Source organism: Melanerpes formicivorus, unplaced genomic scaffold (assembly GCF_026170545.1).
Source record: "Melanerpes formicivorus ecotype bairdi unplaced genomic scaffold, bMelFor1.0.p_v2 SCAF_2992, whole genome shotgun sequence".
In the NCBI taxonomy this organism is placed as follows: domain Eukaryota; kingdom Metazoa; phylum Chordata; class Aves; order Piciformes; family Picidae; genus Melanerpes; species Melanerpes formicivorus.
Window position 1 is genome coordinate 1 of NW_027145343.1, and position 23,212 is coordinate 23,212.

The 23,212-nt window shown below is 47.4% G+C and overlaps 1 protein-coding gene across 1 annotated transcript; it reads right to left on the bottom strand.

The window, feature by feature from the left end:
* Nucleotides 1-4,339: 4,339 nt before the first annotated feature.
* On the bottom strand, nucleotides 4,340-22,778 carry LOC137440423 (sphingosine-1-phosphate transporter SPNS2; the record flags this gene model as incomplete). Its single annotated transcript, XM_068136688.1, has 6 exons — nucleotides 4,340-4,440; nucleotides 11,153-11,342; nucleotides 14,037-14,189; nucleotides 15,301-15,443; nucleotides 18,853-18,919; nucleotides 22,627-22,778. Coding segments are annotated over 6 exons (806 nt in total), but the record flags the coding sequence as incomplete, so codon positions are not given.
* Nucleotides 22,779-23,212: the final 434 nt, after the last annotated feature.

Genomic DNA, 23,212 nt, shown 5'->3' on the forward strand with positions numbered 1-23,212 from the left:
ATTAAGAGCAGGTTCTACTAAGTCCCAAGCACTCAGCACACTTGCCTGCTTGCTCATTCATTCTTGCTGCTACAAGGCAGTTTTAATGCTGCTTTGGGCTTCTGGTAATTTTGAGGCCAATTTGCAAAGATGGTTGATAAAAATCTGTTTGGTAATTAGCACGCTCCGTAAGCAACATCCCTCCCTCCCCCCCTTCCCTGAAGCACCATCTGAGCATGTGCCTGGGAGGAGATTTGGAGAGTTGTGCTCAGGAGAATAAGGCCTGGTTTGCACAAATTTGCATTTGGAACAAATATCAGCCTGTTAAAGTCTCAGGCAGTGCCCTGCGTTCTGCAGTGCTGGCGCTGGATCAGACCCAGCTCTCAGCGCCTCGCACTGCAGACGCTTTGAGGAGCTGCACACCCCTCGTTAGCCTGGCAAGGACAGGAGATGCAGTGGCAGCACGAAGCTAGGAAGAGCCAACAATTAAGTTTGAAGATGATAAGCAAACATCCTTGGCTTGCCAAGGCCATTAAACTTGCAAAAACTTCTGAAGATGCTTTACCAACTTGCCCGTTGGGGTTCTTAAGCAGTCATGAGATGTGTGAACCTTGGGAGGGCTATAGCAAATCAGTTGGGATGCACTTCCCCAGAAAAAGCCTCACTTCTGGCATAATGAAATCAGTGGGAAGTGTTCAAGCTACTATTGAGAGCTTTTTATCCATGAAAACAGGATAATATTTATGTATATGATGCAAGTGTTGTTAAGCTTAGACTAATAATGCCTTGAAACTCCTCACCAGCCTCAGGCAACAACAGACACACTTCTGATTACACCAAATAAATAGTAATCAGGAGAAATTAATTTGCCAAACATCTGAAGTGTGTCTGGCTGAAGCACATCCACACCTTCCTCTGGCGAGGGCTGCTTTGCGAAGCTGTCTGTCAAACACGGTTATAGCCCTGGCTCTCACCTTTTGTCTGGCTAAACATCCTCTCAAGCCCCTTGTGTAATACAAATGCACTTCAGACCATCTGTCTGCAGGCTTGCATTGATCTGAGTGGATGTTTACATTTATTGGGAGAGCACTTTTACAGGGCTGCTGGTGCTGGTAATGCATTAAGCTGGGCATCAGAGATGACACTCAGTGAATTTTTTTCTAAGCACACAAGAAAAGAGCTAGCTTAGGAGTTGGCATCAATTGCCAAAAGCCAGCTTTAAACATGGCTTTAATTTCTTTACTATGTCACACACAGAGAAAGAGTCAGGTTGGAAAACCCCCTCAGGGTCACTGATAACCCTGCTCTACAAGGTCCACCCCTAAACCATATTCCCCAAGCACCATCTTTTGGAAACTGGAACTCAGGAGTTGTTTCCAATCATTTCTGTTGGGAGTTCTTCTGCACTATAGCAACATAAATAACTGCAAATGCTTCCCTACAAACTGCAGCTGTCTAGAGGGTGCTGTAAGACAGATGGCAAACCCTACAAAAACTGTTAAAAAGCGACAGGATACTGAGGTCACCTTGAAATCAACACCAAAAACATCCCAGCAATTGAAATAGGGCAGTGATGGCTTCCTTAGTGCACTTGATATAACAAAGTACTTGGTTGAAAAATGTCTGTCAGAGTTAGCTTGAGACAATGCAGGTCAAGCTTCAGCTCTCTCTCTCTCTTGCACTTATTTTCTGGAGGACCTTGAACATGTTCAACATCTTTATCGATGATCTGAATGAAGGGATTAAGTCCATCATGAGTAAATTTGCAGATGACACCAAGCTGGGAGCAGGTGTTGATCTGTTAGAGGGTGGAAGGGCTCTGCAGAGGGACCTTGACCAGCTGGGCAGATGGGCAGAGTCCAACACGGTGGCATTCAATAAGTCCAAGTGCTGGGTGCTGCACTTTGGCCACAACAACCCCATGCAGTGCTACAGGCTGGGGTCAGAGTGGCTGGAGAGCAGCCAGGCAGAAAGGGACCTGCGAGTACTGGTTGACAGTAGGCTGAACATGAGCCTGCAGTGTGCCCAGGGGGCCAAGAAAGACAATGGCATCCTGGCCTGCATCAAGAATAGGCTGGAGGTGAGGAGAAATTTCCTCACAAAGAGAGTTGGTAGCCATTGGAATGTGCTGCCCAGGGAGGTGGTGGAGTCACCATCCCTGGAGGTGTTCAAGAGGGGACAGGACATGGCACTTGGTGATATGGTTTAGTCACGAGGTGTTGGGTGACAGGTTGGACTTGATGATCTTTGAGGTCTCTTCCAACCTTATTGATTCTATGATTCTATGTCTGACAGGTCCCCTCTGTGCAGCTGTGCTGTGTTGGCAGCAGCGCTGGCTACCTCAGCTGCTCTTTGAGACTCACTGTTGGAGGGCTGCAGATGTGCTCCACGGCCAAGCCCGTGCTCATTCTAGCCAATGCTAGTGAAGATATAAAAGATTTGCTATTTCAGTCCGTCAGCTAATTCTGACCAGAGAGTTGGGAGCACTCCTGAGAACATCACAGCCAAAGTCAGATGTGAAGGGATCTCTGGCAGGAGGCAGTAACGAGCAGCTACAAGCACAGGACTCTAATTCCTTCCTCAACACATCTAAGTGCTGAGATACCACTTAATGAATGGCCACAGAAGCCTTGAACTCAGCACAAGCTGCAACCCCCCTCTAAGTACAGAGAAGCCACCTGTGCAGCCCAGGCAGAGCTCTACCACACTAAAGCTAAACTGGTAGGAGGAATGAACCTCGGTAATTAAAAGCTATCTAATGCTACTCAGGTACACTGCTAACCTTTGTTTCTCTGGGCTTCAGTCACATCTGAGAGGAGCAGAGTTAACCACCCCCAACCTCCCAAAGTGTTCTCTCTACAAATGACTTAAAGTTCATCAAGCAAGGCAATTATGGCACCTACAGTGTGCTACCTTAAAACCTAAACACCTCCTTGAGCTGAAACCATAAACAGAACTGAAGCAGAAGCTTGAAGCTCTTTACTCAATCAATCCATCAACACCATTATCTTCCCATCTAGGAGTACTGGGCTGGATTGTGTTCTTGTTGATGTTTGCACAGGCAACAAATACAAGTCAAGGGAGTTTTCTATTGATGCCAGACTTGATTCTGTATTTTTAGTGCTGTCAACAAGCTGCCAAAAGACCGAGGGCAAGCCCTGTCATGGTTCTCTGCCCTAGTTTCATACAATAAGCAACAAGTAACGCCCCCCACAATGGGATTTCAAGATGCAGTGAGTTTGAAAGGCTCTGGTGGAAGCATCTAGTTTCATGTATCATAGTATTGTAGTGTCATTCAGGGTTGGAAGGGACCACAAGGATCATCGAGTTCCATACCCCCTGCCATGGGCAGGGACACCCCACACTAGATCAGGCTGGCCAGAGCCTCATCCAGCCTGGGCTTAAACACCTCCAGGCTGGATGTAAACATGAGGAAAAAGCTTTTTCACTGTGAGGGTGACAGAGCCCTGGAGCAGGCTGCCCAGGGAGGTTGTGGAGTCTCAAAACTTGCCTGGATGCCTTCCTGTGCGATCTGGTGTAGGTGATCCTGCTCTGGTGGGGGGGGGGGGTTGGACTGGATGAGCTTTCAAGATCCCTTCCAGCCCCTGAAATTCTGTGATTCTGTGAAACCTCCACACTGTTTCACATGAAAAGTTGGCTGCTGAGGTCACCTTGCCTATTTTAAAGACCGTGGTGGAAGTTGTGAGGTGGAAAAAAAGAATGGCAAACGAAGGACAGGAGGTGAAAAGTCCCTAACAGTTTCCTCTTGGACAAGGTGGACACATTCCAGACATTCTTTATACTTTCTTTTCCTCTCTCCTCTCCTCTCCCAGAGGTGGTTTCTATTGTGTATGTGTTGAATGGTAGGTTTGCTGGAGTCGAGCCAAAGAGAGAGGTGGATGGCTGCCTTTGTGGCCAGAGTAGGGAGGGAGGGAGGGAGGGAAGGATTTCCTAGTGCAGAACAAAGCTGAGATATTGATAACAAAATCCACTAAAGTGCTGACTGTTGGGAAATGCTGCCTGATTTCTCTGCTTGTGCACTTTTTGTGCCCCCACATCTGAATGCTGTTCTAATTTTACATTCCAAACTATTTGAATTCAGTACTGCCATCCTTTCTGGACATCTCCTCTCTCTCCCTTGTGCTCAGAACAAAGGATGTAAAGAATCTGGGTTTTTTTTTTTCCCCTTCCTCTCTATTCCCCTTTGCAAGTGAAAAAAATAATCAACCAAACAAAAAAAAAGCAAAGCAAACTGCCAGCAAAAAAACAAAAAGGAATAAGCTGAAGCAGGGGCTAGGGATTTGGAAGAAATTGTGAACTCAGGTTGGTTTTGCAAGCTGAGAGACTGCTCTGGCCACACCAGGAGAGAAAGATGCTGTTCCAAAGTCCACTCACCATTAGTATGTCTGCTGTGATAGCCCAGTTTGAAAACAGAAGAGTTTCTCCGATAAAAATGCAAATCTGTTGTGACAAAACACACAGAAAAGAAAAAAAAAAAGAAAGGGAGAAGATTTATTCACTTGACATTCAAAGGGAAAAGGACCTGCCACAAACTTTCTTTCCTTGCTTATCTGCTTCCAACCTGCCCAACGCGCTCCGCGTTAACGGCCGTGCTTCATCCTGAACGTTAGGAAGGGAGAGGCTTTTGTTAGAGCTCTAGAGGGTTGGCCCGTGACTTTGTTAGTGTGAACTGTTGATGGTCTACAGAGCTGATAAATAAAAGGCTGGCACTTTTGGTTGCAGAAGAATATGAGGAGGCAGCAAGAAGAGACAGCCCTAGGCTACCATTCTTGCGTCAGACCGTTGCGAAAAGCCAGCTGGGAAAGGTGAGGCAGCCACAAACCCCCTAAACACAGTCATTTTCAGCACTAGCAATCAAGTGAGGTGTAAAGCTTGCTCTGTAGTAAGCCAAATTAATATAGACTAGAATATAGAATTAACCAGGTTGGAAAAGACCTTTGAGATCATCAAGGCCAACCTATCATCCAACACTATCTAATCGACTAAACCGTGGCACCAAGCACCCCATCCAGTCTCTTCCTAAACCCCTCCAGTGATGGTGACACCACCACCTCCCTAGGCAGCACATTCAAATGGCCAATCTCTCTTTCTGTGAAGAACTTCTTCTTAACACCCAGCCTAAACTTCCCCTGGTGCAGCTTGAGGCTGTGTCCTCTTGTTCTGGTGATGATTGCCTGGGAGAAGAGACCAACCCCCACCCTGGCTACAACCTCCCTTCAGGTAGTTGTAGAGAGCAATAAGGACTCCCCTGAGCTTCCTCTTCTCCAGGTTCTCTGCCCACTGTGTGCAAGATCCCTTCCCTCCCCTGGCAGCACAGTGCTGTGAGGGGGACACAGGCATAGGCACTGTGACAGCTCAAGGGTGGTGCTGGTGCTAGCTGCGGATAGCCAAGACAGGGCTTAAGCGTGGGGTTTGCAACACTGAAATGCAGCTCCTGACTATGGAGAGCATGAACAAGGTATCTTAAAAGCCCTCTGTATGTAGTGGGATAAGAGCTGCTTTTTGTAGTGGTGTGGTATGAACAGCCACCACAAATCCTTTCTGCTGCTAGCACTCCCTCCTTACTTACTCCCATCTCACACATTCACATATTGGGACCCTCAGAGGTCATCTTGTCCAGCTCCCTTGCAGTAAGCCAGGACACCTCCAACTAGATCAGGCTGCCCAGGACCCCATTGAGTCTGAATCTCATACAGCCTTCTCAGTTGTGCTGGTACCAATGGGGCCAAGCAGGGATTCAGAGCTGGAAAGTGAGATGGGGCAGGGAATCTTTTGTTGAGGAGAAGCAGGGGAAAGAGGGGCTGGTTTTGCTTATCCTTTAACCTAAATCAGTTCTCTGGTGCAGTTCACCACATGGTTCCACAGTTATAGCAGTTAAAGGACTGGAAATGATCAAGAGGATTAACAGCTTTAACCTGGCCTCATCATTAGATGTTCATTGATCTGAGTCAGATGGAGCAGGTGACACAGCTTCAGGAGTGACACTGCCTCCATCAAAAAGCTTTTCACTCACATTTCACTTGTGAACCTTTTGCTTTTACACTGCAAAGAAACATAGGTGAAATGGGCTTAAAAAAACCCAAGGCTGGAACATCTCCCACATGCATTTCTCTCTTCCTCTGTGTGTTATGAAGAGCAGAGCACAGATGAAATGCTGCATAACCAGGCTTGTAAAAACCAGCTCCCCCATTCTCCACCAGTAAGGAGCCAAGCAAAACTCATTTCCTCTCCCCCAAAAGGCTGCTTTTTGCCCAGCTAACCCATTTCTTTTTGTGGCATCTAAAGAGAACACATTACTCCTGGAATCCCTCTTGGTAGTTGGGCATAACAGCCATGGAGATTTGGGTCCTGGTTATTGAAGCTTCCCCTTTTAATTGCCCTATGTTCAGGTTTTGTTATGTCGAATAGTCTGCAATTCACTGCTAAAACAAAGCTGGTAAGAAAGACAAGGTACACTTGGCTCTGAGGAAACATCCAGAGGGATGTCCTTTTGTGATGGGCTCATGAGCTTTGTCATTCTGACAGCCACAATAGCTGCCCTGGTCCCTGCTGCTTGCACAGGTGGTCTAGGGTGGGAGGTGGCACTGCTGTGTCATGGTGGTGACCACCACCACTGTCTTCCCCATACACCAGTTGGGATTGCCTAACCCCCCCAGACCATCTAACCCTGCCAGGAATAGTTTTGCTTTATTTAGCAAGTCTTGCACACTGACCTACAGAAAGCTTCCTCTATTTGTTTCTAAAATTGTCTTTGTTTCCCCCACATTCTCCCTCCCTATTCTTCCTTTTTGTGACTGGATTTGCTGCTTCTGTGATGGTGCCTGAGCCAGTCCCTGCAGCCCAGCTGATCACCTAGCAAACCTCCTCTTTCCCATTCTTCACTGTCCACTGGTCTAGACATAAAATTGTTTGCTTGACAAAGACCTCTAAGATCACTAAGATCTAAGTCCAACCATCGACCTAACACCACCATGGCCATTAACCCACGTGCCACAGTGCCATGTCTACAAGACACCTCCAGGGATGGTGACTCCACCATCTCCCTGGGCAGCCTGTTCCAATGCCTGACCACTCTTGCAGGAAAGACATTGTTTTCTAATATCCAAACCTAAACCTCCCCTGGCACAACCTGAGGCCATTTCCTCTTCTGTCCCTTATTATTGGGAGAAGAGACCAACCCCTACCTCACTCCAGCATCCTTTCAGGCACTTGTAGAGAGCAATGATGCCCCCAATCAGCCTCCTCTTCTCCAGATTAAACAATCCCAGCTATGGAAATCTCAGCTGCCAAGCTCAGAAACACAAACCCAATAAACTAAGGTGCTGACAGTCTGAAGTCATGTGTCATTCTCCCAGGCAACCAGCACCAGAACAAGAGGACACAGGCTCAAGCTGCACCAGGGGAAGTTTAGGCTGGAGGTGAGGAGAAAGTTCTTCCCAGAGAGAGTTGTTAGCCATTGGAATGTGCTGCCCAGGGGGGTGGTGGAGTCCTCATCCCTGGAGGTGTTCAAGAGGGGATTGGATGTGGCACTTGGTGCCATGGTCTAGTAGTCATGAGGTGTTGGGTGACAGGTTGGACTTGATGATCTCTGAGGTCTTTTCCAACCTTGTTGATTCTATGATTCTATTCTATTCTATGTAGCATGGGCACAGGTGGACTCACAGGATCTGCTCTGAAATCTGTCCTACTACAGCTTTGCAGATGCTGCTACTGGGATTCTGTGGCTGAACAGATTAGACTGATCTTGGGAAAGATGTACTCAACTCTTCTGAATGCAGCACCAACATGCCCTGCCTGCTCATGCAGTACTGAGACAGGCAACTGCTTGCCTTAAGGTTGTATGAATGGTGCACATGTAGCATATGAATTGCTACACACAGCAAGCAAGACTTGCCCCTTTCTGCAGGAATTCAGCACAAGTCCTGTGAATTAGTCACTGACATGCTACAGGCTGCAGAGTGCTCCAGTCTGGAATTGTTCATAGTATCACAGTATCATAGAATCAGTCAGGGTTGAAAGGGACCACAAGGATCATCTAGTTCCAACACCCCTGCCATGGGCAGGGACACCCCACACTAGATCAGGCTGGCCAGAGCCTCATCCAGCCTGGGCTTAAACACCCCCAGGGACGGGGTCTCGACCACCGTGTTTCCATGAAACACTTGTTGTAGCATCTGGGTACTGGTAAAAGAGGAAGAAGAGGAAGATCAAAAAGTAGGACAAAAGATAGTGGCATGAAACAAAATAAAAAGAGTCAGTCCCTCAGCTGCTGATGGGGATTTATGGAAATCAGTTCACCCACTGCAAAGGGCAGATGAGGATATGTGGCATTTTTGCTGGAGAGAGACTCTAGGGATGCTCACTGCAAATAGGGCAACCTCTAGAACAGACTGATAGCTCCTGACACTGGCATGGTTTTGACTCCTCACACACTTCTCGAAGCCCCATTTCACACTGGGATTTCAGCTCTAGACATCTACCCTCTCCAGAATCCAGCTGCGCTGTCTGGCATCCCATCATCTTTGTTTGCTGTTCAGTTGCTCATCTGTGATGAGCCAATAGAAGCTTTGCCCACACCCCAAGTGTTTTTGTTTATAGGATCTGTTAGCATTGTCAAAATGATAAATAGAGGAGGTTTCAGAATGGTCACACCAGCAGCTCTCACAGTAAAATCTAAGCAGGGTATAAACCACTTCCTTGGCGGTCTGCAAAGTGCATGTCATTGTTTCAGACAGGAAAGACCTCAAAGATCGAGTCCAACCATTGACCTAACACCACCACCATGGCCATTAAACCATGTCCCCAAGAGCCATGTCCACACATGGCTTGAGCACCTCCAGGGACAGTGACTCCACCACCTCCCTGGGCAGCCTGTTCCAATGCCTGACATCTGTCTGCATCTTCATTATTTACTTTCCTCTCCGAAATGCTGGGTAAGGCTCCCACAGTACTCTTGGATTTGCAGCAAGTCTCACTGATGTCAGCGCTGGGCAAGACTGATGCCTCAGAAAGAGGTAAATCACCCCCACCATGTCAGCAAAAGGTCCCTGGGGCTGAGACAGAGAGGCTGTAGAAGCTCTGTGGCAAGGTTTCACCCTGGGACTTGCTGTCTCTGCAAGACCATAAAACGTCTTGGAGGAATTGATAGAGATGTTGAAATTGAGGTACAACAGGAACTTGGAACAGTGTCAAAAGGAAGGCAAAGCAAAGCATCTCTCTCCAGTCATTTGGAGCTTTAAACCAGTGTAAAATCTGCTGCTGCAGTGTCTGAGCAGAGCAACGTGATGATGCCATGCAGCTAATGGGTTTCAAGAGACAGGTTTGAAACCCAGCATTTCAAAGAGGAAATATCTCAGGCAGAATGGGACCTAAAGATATGTAGATGGCTGTTTTAAGGAGCTGGACTAGGGCACACAAATCCACAGGCTGCAAGGGAAACAGAATAAGAACTACCTGGGCTACAGAGCCAGTTGAGAGAGCAGAAGATAAACACACAAGTGTCTGGGCAGCTAGGTGATAGGAACGCTGCTATATTCCACTCTTCCAGCCACTTCTACCACTGGCAATCATATACTGGAGTAGCATGAACAGATTGGATGGAAAGAAGAACTCTCTCTACCTGCTCCAGGTAGGAGTGGCTGCTACAGAACTGGAACAGCAGCTGCCCTCAGGGACCAAATCCATCTGCAAGACAGGACTGAGCGGGAGAGAAAATGCATGTGTGTTCAGGGGAGGAAGGGAGCAGAGAGCTGACAGCCTGTGAGGGACAGGTGATCATGCTAATGGAAATGCAGGTCTTCTCCAGGAAAAAATGCAAACCCCCCAAAGCCAAGAAATTAAAAAGCAAAGGCTCTGCTGATCCTTGCTGGAGTGCTGAACACTTCATTTAAGCTGATGCCAGAATAAGTTGGTGTTAAAATCTCCTGACTGCTGACTAGATCAGGGAGGAAGACAGCGATGTGGTGGCCATCACAGCTGAATGGTGAGAGAATATCATCTTATAGGGACTCATCTAAATGCCTGGAAGAGATAATTTTAAAGCTTTGAGCCAGTGAGGGGTCCAGAACCACTAACCCTTCCATTTTAGCATGGTGTGATCAATGACAGAAGTCTAAGAACAGTCACAGCAGAGGAGGTCTGCAAGAGCCACCACCCTGGGGCGCAGGCCAGAACATGGCTCTTGCCTCTCACAGTCATACAGAACTCAAGGATGCTGTTTCAGGATGACAGCCAGGGCACAACCATCAAGGAAGCTATCAGAAATGAGAAAAGCCACCCAGAAATCTTACTGTACTTTCCCCACATTTTGAGTCCATCCTATCTAGGTGATCCATCTCCAACCATCTCTTGCTTTCCCTGCTAAAACTTCTCCCAGGTCCTAGGCTTCTCTCCAGTACACTGAAAGGAAACCTGGGGCCTCTTCAGTGTATTTGATTTTTGCTCTCTGCTGGAAGCAAGATTCTAGCCTGAGGCTGGATTACTATACTTGAGTTTTCCCTTTTCCCTTCAGTCTTTTTGTCTGGATCTATCTGATGCCTTGATTACAAACACTCAGGGAGGGGGCATCTTTCAATCTCCATTTGAGCAGCACAAGTACTGTGGGTTCCTGGGCTGTGACTGGGATTTTGGGTGCTATGGCAATACAGATAACAACAAATTGAAATGACCTGACAATTAACACTGCTCTGCAGCAAGCTACCCACGTATGGAAATGAATGGTACTTGCAGGTAGCCAAAAGCATGCCCACAGACAAGTTATTGTGCAATTATCATTTGGTATCACTGCAGCTCCAATACCCTTATTGCATGGGGAGTGGCCAATTTTCCAATACCAAAGAATTAGGCAAGAGAATAGAGGTATGGATAGAGGTACAGAGAGAGCACTTGGAAGGCAGGGAGCTGTGGGTTTCCGTGCATGCACTATATCCCCAGCTCTGAGTTCTGAGGACAGTTTACTAAGTGGGGTTAAGCAGCTGAGACATCATTATCCCTTCCAGGCACATCTAGATTGTGCCACAATGAAGGACATTCAGAAGGGGAGAAGCAAAGCCAACGTCTCAAGCTTCCTGCAGGCAACAACACAGGGAGTGTTCTGAGGAGTTTAGCAGGGAGGGTAAGAGTGAGGCTGGCATATGCAAAGGATTATACTTACATAGGCTCCCACAATGCTGCTCTTGGCAGCAACGAAGATCAGACAGATGAAGATGGCTGATCCTAGCATGCCAACGGCACAGACAAGGGGATCAGCTCGCTGGGTTTTTGACCGGCACCATTTGGTTGCCCCTGCCCCGGTGATCACACCCAGGAAACCAGTGAAGCAGGTGATTGCTCCAAAGATCAAGCTAGTAAAAAGGACAAAAAACCAACAAACAAACAAAAAGAGAGACAGGTTTATTTATTGGAGTTCCCCCCCTCTTCCCTCCTCCCCCCCTTACCCCCTCAAAGGACTTAATCTTTGAACAAATTACTAGGGGAAACGGACTACTAGAAACCTGAACATTGGCTTTCCAGATTCAAAAGAAAACAAAGGAGCTCCCCTGCTGAGGGCTTGTGGTTTTAGCACTCTTCCCCTGCAGTTAGGAAAAACACAGCGTAGGAAACTCAGCCTCGCACACAGGCGCTGATCAAAATGCAAAGGGGTGCAGAGGTCTCATGCTGCTGCTCCGGGTGGGGCTGAGCTTCCTACAAGGTGCATTGTACAGCTGCTTGTGTATGCACACAGCTAAGTAATAGCTTCACATTGATCAGATAAGGGGAAAGTCACAGGCAGAACGCTATGAAGCTGAAGGGAAAGGAAGCCTAACAAAACTGTGATACAGAAGCAGAAAAGAGACTTTTGTCTATGCCTTAGAGGGTGTTCGGAGAGCTGAGAACTTGGGTTTTGAAGCCCCATACTAAAGAGACTTCCAACACACTTTGACTTCCTAACCCCTTTCAGACCACTTCAAGGCAGCTTTCTTTTGCTGTTAGGTTATACCTTTGAAATGTGCTCTTTTAAATTTAAAGGGCCAGGAGCTGCCTAAGATTCTCCATGCTGCAGAGGTTCAGGACTCGGATTACAGAATCTTTGGCAGCTCCGTTACAGTAGCTCCAGGGCAGCTCGAAATGTAGGTGTCATCAAGGAGTGGAAAAGTTCCCTTGGTAAACAGCAGATGGGCAGTCAGAGTGGAGCTGTACTTTTCTGCTCGCTGCATTTCTGCAGGACAGCCTGAGACTGCCCGCTGGGCGCTCTGGTTGATGGCCCTCCAAACCACTAAGTGCTTTACTTGAGGGTGGGATTGTGTCAGCTCCAGCAAGAAGGTTTTCCCGATGTTATTTCCCCTCCCCACCCCACCCCCAGGCTAAAAAAGCAGAAGAGCTGACAGAAGAAAAGAAAAAAAAAAAAAAAAAAGAGAGAGAAAAGAAAAAAGAAAAAAATAAGAAAAAAAGAAGAAGGAAGAAAGAAGAAAGTAGAAAGAAGAAAAAAAAAAGACAAGAATAAAGACAAAGAAAAAGAAGGAGGAAGGGAGAAGGAGGAAGGGAGAAGGAGGAAGGGAGAAGGAGGAAGGGAGAAGGAGGAAGGGAGAAGGAGGAAGGGAGAAGGAGGAAGGGAGAAGGAGGAAGGGAGAAGGAGGAAGGGAGAAGGAGGAAGGGAGAAGGAGGAAGGGAGAAGGAGGAAGGGAGAAGGAGGAAGGGAGAAGGAGGAAGGGAGAAGGAGGAAGGGAGAAGGAGGAAGGGAGAAGGAGGAAGGGAGAAGGAGGAAGGGAGAAGGAGGAAGGGAGAAGGAGGAAGGGAGAAGGAGGAAGGGAGAAGGAGGAAGGGAGAAGGAGGAAGGGAGAAGGAGGAAGGGAGAAGGAGGAAGGGAGAAGGAGGAAGGGAGAAGGAGGAAGGGAGAAGGAGGAAGGGAGAAGGAGGAAGGGAGAAGGAGGAAGGGAGAAGGAGGAAGGGAGAAGGAGGAAGGGAGAAGGAGGAAGGGAGAAGGAGGAAGGGAGAAGGAGGAAGGGAGAAGGAGGAAGGGAGAAGGAGGAAGGGAGAAGGAGGAAGGGAGAAGGAGGAAGGGAGAAGGAGGAAGGGAGAAGGAGGAAGGGAGAAGGAGGAAGGGAGAAGGAGGAAGGGAGAAGGAGGAAGGGAGAAGGAGGAAGGGAGAAGGAGGAAGGGAGAAGGAGGAAGGGAGAAGGAGGAAGAAGAAGAAGAAAAAGAAAAAAGAAGAAAAAATAAGAAAGAAGAAGAAAAAAGAAGAAAGAAGAAGATAAAAGAAGAAAGAAGAAGAAAAAAGAAGAAGAAAAAAGAAGAAGAAAAAAGAAGAAGAAAAAAGAAGAAGAAGAAAAAAGAAAAAGCAGCAGCAGCATTTTTCTGTCTCTTTTATTCACCTGGAGAAATGCTTTTTTAGCATTTCATGGCTTGTGCCATCCAGGTAAAGCACAAAACAATGGATTACTTTTCCCAGCTTCTGGGCTGCAAGTGATGTTATATAACTGGGACTGGCAAAAAAACCCCAAACCACTGCATAACACTGAGCACTGCAGACCCAGATCTCTGTACCATCCTTCAGCCAAACTCAGCACACATAGCAGCATACAGAGCACTGAAGCACGCTGCTCCCTCATGTAGAAGCAGAAGTCTTCATGGTTAGCCTCTGTAGCCTTTAGGGGAAGCAGTCCAACCTCTGAATTACAGCCACCACTGTGGCTACCCAACCTGCCAGCTTCCTCTGCTGCTATCACAGCTTAAGTATGGGGCTTCGAAACCCAAGTTCTCAGCTCTCCAAACACCCTCTGAGGCACAGACAAAAGTCTCTTTTCGACTTCTGCACCACAGTCTGGGAACCAAGACAGAGCTGAGGTCACCACTTCTCCCTTGGTTTGACTTCATGCACTGAAGAAGAGAAATAAAGCCTCGTTTACAAATCCCAGCACTTCCTACCATTGTTGTAAAGGCCTAGAGGAAATTACTGACATTCTAGTAACTTGACCCTCTGGGACCTGCCTGTTTCCTCTGGTAAATAAGCCCAACACTCTCTTCTCCCCATCTTTAAAGCAGCTGAGTCTGAATCTCACCTGTCTTTGGTGCCACAGGGCTGTGAGCTGCAGGTTTCTGCTGTCTTCTGCACCACCTGCGCTCTGTGAAGGTAGAGAGGGATCCACATGCCCAGTGCCCCTGTGGCAAAGGAGACGGCTGAGGTGGCCAACGATGAGAACACATAGCTGCGGCTGCGGAGATGCAAGAGGTGAAACCAAGAGGAGGTTTAGTGGTAAAAGTTAGGAAGCAGGAGCCCCAGACAGCTGGCAGTGCTTTGGTGGCAAAACAGTGTTCTCCCAGACTAGCCACCTCCCTTTGCCAAGGGGCAGAAACAATGCAAGGTACAAAGCAGTGGAGGATAAGAGGCATGGAATAGTTCTTCGTATGTGATGCTCTGTTGATAGTAACTTACTTAGCTCTTCAGATTTGCCTCACATTTTTCATGGGACTTTTGTCACTACTTAGCCACTAAATCACCTCTTTACCTGCATGACCACTTTCACTTCTCCCTCCCCACTATTACTCTTTGGATAAACTACCTACATAAGCAATGCAGAAACATTGACAAATGCTCCTGTCTATAAGCCACCATCAATTTTCATAGCCCTTTGATACTGGATGGCAGTAGCAGGGAGACAAATCTAGCCAGCAGTTCCAAAAATGAGGGACACCAGAAGTTTCCCATCAGAATTCCAAGAGAACACTGAATTCAGAAGTGATTGCACATTCACAGCCAGCGCTCTGGAAGCAAGCAGAGCTGCTGCACCACTGGTGAGCACACAAACCTTTCTGCACAGCTCCACATTTTTCCACACATGAGCACATTCAGTGCTTGGGCATTCAGTCACACCTGGCTGTCTTACACAGATACATTTAAATCTGCCTTATTTTGCAAGCTTTTGTGTATTTCCCACTCTTAAGTCGCTCTGCCACTTAACTCTCCCCTCAGCAGCGTAGCTCCCTCATGGAAGAAAAAGGGTCTAAGTGTCTGAACAAGAGTGGCACAACAATTAATACAGGAATACAGCATCTTCTACACTTCAAAAGCCTTGATTTGTCTGAAGCATGAGCCAAACAAAGCATTGGGATCTCTTAGATCTCAGTCTTGGAAGTGTTAGAGCAGAAGTAGGAAGCCATCATCATCATCACTGTACCTCATGAAAACATAGGTGCACAGACTAAGCTTCCCCCAGCTCCCTGCATGGTGCCACTTTCCAGTCCCCCAGTGCTAAGAGCACAGGCCACTGGATGTTCCAATTCACCATTAGGGACAGGGAATGGTTTTGGCTGAAGTGCTCTTACTTCCTAATCAGTGCTTTCATGTCTCTTAGCCATGAGGTCTGAGCCTTCAGCTGGGCCCCGAGTTGTTCAGCATTTCCTCTTTTAGCAGCAGGTACAAATATCAAGATGAGTGTCCCTGTTATCATTCCCAGCAGTGGAGATACCTGCAAGAAAGGAGCAGGGAATTAGCACAGGAGTCAGCAGGGCTTGCTGTCACCAGGCAGGAAGGAGGAGATTACATTTATTTAGTTTCAGCAGCTTGATTCTTTACAGTTAGGCAGAATCTGTAAGCACACTGAGGCATCTGCTCCTTCCTTCCTCCCTGTCATTCCCTGGACTCTTATCTCACTCTGGAAGCATGCAGCTTTGAGAATGCTCTGACTGAAGCAGTCCTACTAAAGTTCCAAGATTCATCTAAATTTGGTTCTTCAGTGACATTTAACTCTTTGGAAACCAATTCCCAGCTGGGCTGAGAGACCAGCTAGTTTCTGGAAGCATGTAGGAGCCTTTTAAAGGCAGTGAGGCCAGGGGAAGGATTTCTGGACCTTGGAAGCATGATGGCTTGGCAAATCCTTGCTTGACATGCATCCCTCTTTCACCTAACCCACAACAGCTTGCCATTTTCAGGCAGCTTCATCAGATTACCTCAGTGGACAGCAGACCAAGAAATATTGAAAACTGAGGCTGGAAGATGCATTGAAGGGTTAGATTTCCCAGTTTCACAGAATCACCAAGGTTGGAAGAGACCTCAAGGATCATTGAGTCCAAGCTGCCACCCAACACCTCATGACTAAACCATGGCACCAAGTGCCACGTCCAATCCCCTCTTGAACACCTCCAGGGATGGGGACTCCACCACCTCCCTGGGCAGCACATTCCAATGGCTAACAACTCTCTCTGGGAAGAACTTTCTCCTCACCTCCAGCCTAAACCTCCCCTGGTGCAGCTTGAGACTGTGTCCTCTTGTTCTGTTGCTGGTTATCTGGGAGGAAGAGACCAACCCCCAGCCTCCCTTCAGGTAGTGTAGACAGCAATAAGGTCTCCCCTGAGCCTCCCCTTCTCCAGGCTAAGCAACCCCAGCTCCCTCAGCCTCTCCTCATAGGACTTGTGCTTGAGGCCTCTCCCCAGCCTCATTGCCCTTCTCTGGACATGTTCAAGTCTCTCAATGTCCTTCTTAAACTGAGGGGCAAATCTTTTCTCCCAATCACTAGATAGAAATCCAAAGATCCCAGAGTGTTTTGCAAGCTACAAAGAGGATTCCTGTTTTGACACTGGAATTCCCTCATTGTCAGGATGGAAAATAGCTGTGTTAGGGACACAGGAACATTTTTTTTGGTCACTGAACTATCATCTCTTCTATGCAGGCTATTTTAAACATAAATTCCTGCTCCCAAACACCCCTTGTGCTTCCAATAATAACCTGAGAATGGCCTTTCCACAGAGAGCAGTGTTTCATGACCAAAGATGACAAACTCAGAATTCTGCTAGGGAAAGCAAGACAAAAATAGTTCAGAACTGGAAAGTCAGGAAAATCCTTCATCCAGGGATAGAGGCAGCCTGACACTGTGTCCTCAGCACATTTGAACAGAAGACACAGCACTGGGTTGGGGGGGGAAAATGGAAATGTTGAGGTTTTTTCAAGGGCCATATAATTGAAGCCTCTCTGATTTCTATCTAAAGGCTTAACCCCCAGCAGGACAATACCCACTGATACTCAGCAGTGCTCCAGGGAAACACTGACATTGCTGTGAGATCCAGAGACAAAGCTGCCACTTGCCAATGTGCCCTTTTGGCTTCTTCAGCCCACTGAAGTACAGATTACTCCTGACCTCTCTTGGATTTGGAGACCACAGAGGCAAGCATCACCTGGGGAAACCTTTTACATCTTTCAAGAGCACAATGATTGCCATAGGGACAGAAGCTGCTTTATGCTGATGTCTGGAAGCATCCTTGCTGTTGGACTGCAAAAGCTAAGCAGTGCTGTCCAAAGCAACCACCAGAGAGACATGCAGCTTGTCAGATTCCCCTTGATCTACAACTACCTGAAGGGTGGTTGTAGACAAGAGGGGGTTGGTATCTTCTCCCAGGCAACCAGCACCAGAACAAGAGGACACAGCCTCAAGCTGCACCAGGGCAAGTTTAGGCTTGAGGTGAGGAGAAAGTTCCTCACAGAGAGAGTTGTTAACCATTGGAATGTGCTGCCCAGGGAGGTGGTGGACTCCCCATCCCTGGAGGTGTTCAAGAGGGGATTGGATGTGGCACTTGGTGCAATGGTTTAGTACTCATGAGATGTTGGGTGACAGGTTGGACTTGATCATCTTTGAGGTCTTTTCCAACCTTATTGATTCTATGATCCTGTACAATCAGGGAGCCATGGAGCACTCTGTCACAGTGGAAATCATGATCCCATAAGAGGTACAGCATGCAACAGCCTGGATTTCTCAGGATAACTATGGACACTTCATCTGAAGAGAAAGATGCTGGTGAGGAACTCTTTGCACACATTAATCATTTGGGTTTTACAGAGAGAAACACATGAGTGCTCCAATGAATCAACCTGCTTAAAGCCCATTGATCAGGGTGAGGAGAAGCTTTGGGCTTTCATATTCCTTACGCTGGTCTCTACTCAAAAGTTAATTTTGCCCTTGGAGTATTTCTGCTACTGAATGAGGTGGCCATCCTCTTGGTGTGAAGATGTAGACTAATCAACTTTTCATTTCTGGTTGACAGCTGGAAAAGCCTCTCCACAGCTGGAAAAGCCTCTCCACAGCTGGAAAAGCCTCTCCACCCTCCCAGCTGCAGATGACCTGCTCACGGCGATTTTCCTGGCTTGGCTTACCCTTGGTGGACAGGGAGGGAATGGCCTGGGTCACAGAGGGGTGCATTGGCTTGAGATGGGAATCCATGCATTTCATCACCTGCTGTTAAAAATGGTGTTGGCCTGAGCTCCATGAGAATTGTTGTCTTCACCAAGTGCCAGAGCCAGAGAATGCACCTCATGGGGGCTCGTGCCAGCCAGCCTGCCAAAGGTCAGACAACAGTTCTGCTGGGCCACTTCCTCTCAGCTCTTTCAAGACATCTTTGTGTGCAGGATCTGTTTGTGCCTATGTGATTGGAGTGTATTATCTTTTCAACACATTTATCAGGGGCCCAAGAGGTTAAAATAGAAGGAAACCGACTGTCTCAGGGCAGAAAAACAAGCGGAAACTGGAACAAAGTGTTTTTTCCTCAAAGCAGGAAGCCATTCTCGGAGTTTCTTGACAGCAGGTCACTGTGGAGTTGATTTAAGGCCAATGGCTCATCAAGAAATCATGGATGGGCTGATAATGAAGTGATTGGGAAAAAAATCTCGCTCCCAGGCAGGGAGAAACCAAAGCACAAGCAGTCAAACCCACATACTGCTCCTGTTTGCTTAGAGAGTGCATCTGCTATGCACTTAATATCCCTAGATATGACTCCCAATCCTCTTACCTTCTAGGTATAACAACAGATTGAGGAGCTGTGTGACAGAAGTCTCCCCATCACTGATCCACCCTTGCAGCTCACATGAAGGTGGTATTAGGAGTGGCTTACCCGCAACGCCCAGTGCCAGTCTCCAGCAACCTGCTTCACACTCGACCCAGTGATGTATCCCAAGCCACTGCAAGAAATACAAAGATGAGAGTCAGTCAGAGCCTTAGCAGACTACCACAGCCAGGCTGCTCTTAAAGCAGCATAAAAAGAGACACAATCAAATTTGTGTCCTAGGCTCTCTTTTTCAGCAGGAAGAAACACAGGGCATGAAGGTGAAGCAGATGGTGGCTAATGCCTAACTCTTCCCAGCACTGTTGATCTAGAAATGCTCAAAGGTGAGGGAAATTTGGGAACTGATCTCAAATTTATGGCTGACCTTTCAATTTACAGTGGATGGAAACACAGCCTCAACAAGAATTTCTCTCCCAATTTAAATGCCACATCAGACCTTCCTGTGCACTAATAGGAATGCTTAACAAATCCACATTCAAGCTCTCAGTTAAGAAGTGCCCTTCAAGGACAGACCACATTCCATCACTAACTACATTTCTTTTTGGGCCTTGTAATTTAATAGTACTCAGTTCTAATTACCCATGAAGAAACAGTTTTCCATAAGCTTGTCAGAAAAAAACCAAGAAGAAGGTGACAAGTGTGCTGGGAGAACATCAGACCTGACTCTTGGAAGTGCCTTCTGAATGACAAAAGTTACCACAGGAGCTTCAGCCACGTGCTAAGAATTGCACTGTGGTGACAAAAGGTGGCTCACAGGGTAAAGGTGAACATGACCAAGAGTCTCTCCAAGTGAACAGAAGGGAGTGAAAATCCCTTCCTCAGACCTGCTGCATTTGTTGCTGAGATTGCCTTGGTTAAAAGCTGCCAGGATGGCTGTGGGGCAGCTGCCAGCCATCACAGGCTTTTAGTGCGCAGATGGCTAAGTTTTGCAGGTTGTCATCTACAGTCACCCCAAATCTGGGGGATTCTTACACAGACACGCCCCCACATCAAACCATGGATTCACATATCTGTTGGATGTTGAGATAATGAAGGCCCAGAATCATAAAACTGTTATGGTTGGAAGAGACCTTTCAGGTCACTGAGTCCAATCATCAACCCACCACCACCATGGTCATTAAACCATGTCCCAGAGTGCCATATCTGCATGGTTTTTGAACACCTCCAGGGATGGTGACTCCACTGTCTCCCTGGGCAACCTCTTCCAAAGCCTGACCACTCTTGTAGTGAAGAAATTTTTCCTAATATCCAAGCTAAACCTCCTTTGGGCACAAGTTGAAGCTATCTCTCCTTGTCCTATTGTTAGTTACGTGGGAAAAGAAACCAAAACCCACATCTCATTCCAAACTCCTTTTAGGTAGTTGTAGAGAGCAATAAGGTCTCCCCTCAGCCTTCCCTTCCAGGCCAAACAGGATTAATATTTGTCACTCCTTGCTAGTCACAGTTCACTGAATTCTCATTGTAAGCAACTGGCATCCTTGGCCCTCTTGGGAAAAGAGTCTGCTCACCAGTTAAGGACTTTGCTGTCCCTTTTTTTCTCAAGAGGGATGTGTGTGAGTTTGATCTCAGGATGAATGTTCTAACTTGTAAAATGCACCATCAGAAACCAGAAGTTTTACCCTGAGTTTAGAATAGAATAGAACAGAACAGAACAGAACAGAATAGAATAGACCAGACCAGACCAGACCAGACCAGGTTGCAAAAGACCTTTGAGATCATCAAGTCCAACCTATCAGCCAACACCATCTAATCAACTAAACCATGGCACCAAGCACCCCATCCACTCTCTTCCTAAACACCTCCAGTGATGGTGACTCCACCACCTCCCTGGGCAGCACATTCCAATGGGCAATCAGTCTGTGTAGAATTTCTTCCAAACACCCAGCCTAAACCTCCCCTGAGACTGTGTCCTCATGTTGTGGTGCTGGTTGCCTGGGAGAAGAGACCAACCCCCTCCTGGCTACTCTTTTTCTTCAGTAGAGCCTCCTCTTCTCCAGGCTAAGCAATCCCAGCTCCCTCAGTCTCTCCTCACAGGGCTTGTGCCCAAATTCTGCCCAACTTTGAATTTGTCCAATCCAAATTAGCACAACACAACTAAGCCAATCTTAGATGGCTTGGTGGGCACCATAAGAGTGGCCAGTCCCTTCCAGTGCCACTGAAATAACAACTGGGGAATCTGTGAAGCCTAGTGTAGCCAGCAAGGCTGGAGAGTGAGTCTGTCACAACGGTTCACACTCAAGGCAGAGCAGTGGAGGACAGCTCAGCCCTGAGATGCTTGATGAAAGCCAAGAGACAGATCTGGAGCAGTTATTTCCTCTGGCTCTTTCTTTCAGTTGAGTTCCCTCATCAGCCCAATGCAGCATCTGAGAGCTGGGACAGGAGGGGAATCTGTGATTGTGCTTTCATTTCCTTTTTTCTTTTCTAAATCACAGTTGACCTGCTGTTGTGAGGTGGTAGGCAGGGTGGGCCTGCATAGCTTGCCTATCAACTCCCAGAGCTGGACAAGATCCTGTGCAGAGGTGGTGCCATGGGTTTGTTTCTGGGGCCCATGCTCTTTAAAATCTTTATCAATGATCTGGATGAGGGCATTGGGTCCATCATCAGTAAGTCTGCAGTCGACACCAAGCTGGGGGCAGGAGTTGATCTGTTAGAGGGTAGGAGAGCTCTGCAGAGGGACCTTGACAGGCTGGGCAGATGGGCAGAGTCCTAGGGCATGAGATTTAACACAGCCAAGTGCCAGGTTCTACACATTGGCCATTCTATGATTCTATGTACTCAATTTCTACTTCATTGTTGTAAAAATAACCAAACCAAACAACACCAAAAAAAAAACCCCACCACAACAATTTCTTCCCCAAAATGACACATGAACCAGTAACAGGGCTAGAAAAAGAAGCCAATTCCTGCAACTAATTAGTCACTGCTCACAGTATTTTCCTGTCCAAGCCACTCCAACCAAAGGCAGAACTATCAGCAGCAGCAGCTTGAGATATGTGAGCTTACTGTGAGATGGGATAATAGGAAACAGCCTCAAGTTGTGCCAGGGCAGGTTTTGGATATCAGGAACAATTTCTTTCCCAGAAGGGTTGTCAAACCCTGGAACAGGCTGCCCAGGGCAGGGGTGGGGTGGGGTGGGGGGGGGGTGGGGTGGGGTAGGATAGGATAGGATAGGATAGGATAGGATAGGATAGGATAGGATAGGATAGGATAGGATAGGATAGGATAGGATAGGATAGGATAGAATAGAATAGAATAGACCAGGTTGGAAGAGACCTTTGAGATCATCGAGTCCAACCTATCACCCAACACCACCTAATCAACTAACCCATGCAGTCAAGCACCCTATCAATTCTCCTCCTAAACACCTCCAATGATGGTGACTCCACCACCTCCCTGGGCAGCACATTCCAATGGGCAATCACTCTCTCTGTGTAGAAGTTCTTCCTAACCCCCAGCCTAAACCTCCCCTGGTGCAGCTTGAGACTGTGTCCTCTTGTTCTAGTGTTGGCCACCTGGGAGAAGAGACCAACCCCCTCCTGGCTACAACCTCCCTTCAGGTAGTTGTAGAGAGCAAGAAGGTCTCCCCTGAGCCTCCTCTTCTCCAGGCTAACCAACCCCAGCTCCCTCAGTCTCTCCTCATAGGGCTTGTGTTCCAAACCCCTCACCAACTTTGTTGCCCTTCTCTGGACACGTTCCAGCGAGGAGGCACATGGTTTAGTGGTGACCTGGCAGAGCTGGGTTAACAGTGGGAATGGATCTTAAAGGTCTTTTCTAACCAAAATCTAACCAGATGAAAGCAGCACATTTTTTTTTCCCACTTACCTGCCAAGAGGAATTGCAAAGTAGAAAACAGACAGCATAAGGGTCCTGGTGTTTTTGGTGAAAAGGTCTCCTATGATGGTTGGGGCAATAGTGGAGTAACTTGCTTCCCCGATGCCAACCAATCCTCTTGAGAGCACAAGAAGCCAGAAATACTGAGGAAAGAAAGAAAACACATTAGCAGGCCTCCTCTTGTGGTTGTTCTTTTTTAGTTCAAGATGGACAACATTGAGCCTATACAAACAGGGCAATCCAAACACTGCAAGGTGATCCCCTTGCTGGAGTTCGTTTTGTCTCTGGCCAGGACTGAAGGGCCTACAGTTTCTGGTGAAGATGTGTAGGTCCCACAGTTTTTGGTGCAGGTGTGTAGGTATGAAAGAAAAGCAACAGTAATACATCTTTGCTCAGTTACAGTCCAGCCTTTATCTTAACACAGGCAGAAGACCCTCAGAGTTTATTCTCAGGAGGCAGCCTGCTCTGGTTACGCCAAGTGCCAGCAGCACTGCGCTGACAGAGGGAGGTCTGGGAAGGAGGATGGGTGGAACAAACCTTGCCCCAGAAACAAAAGACCTGCCAAGCGTAATCCCAG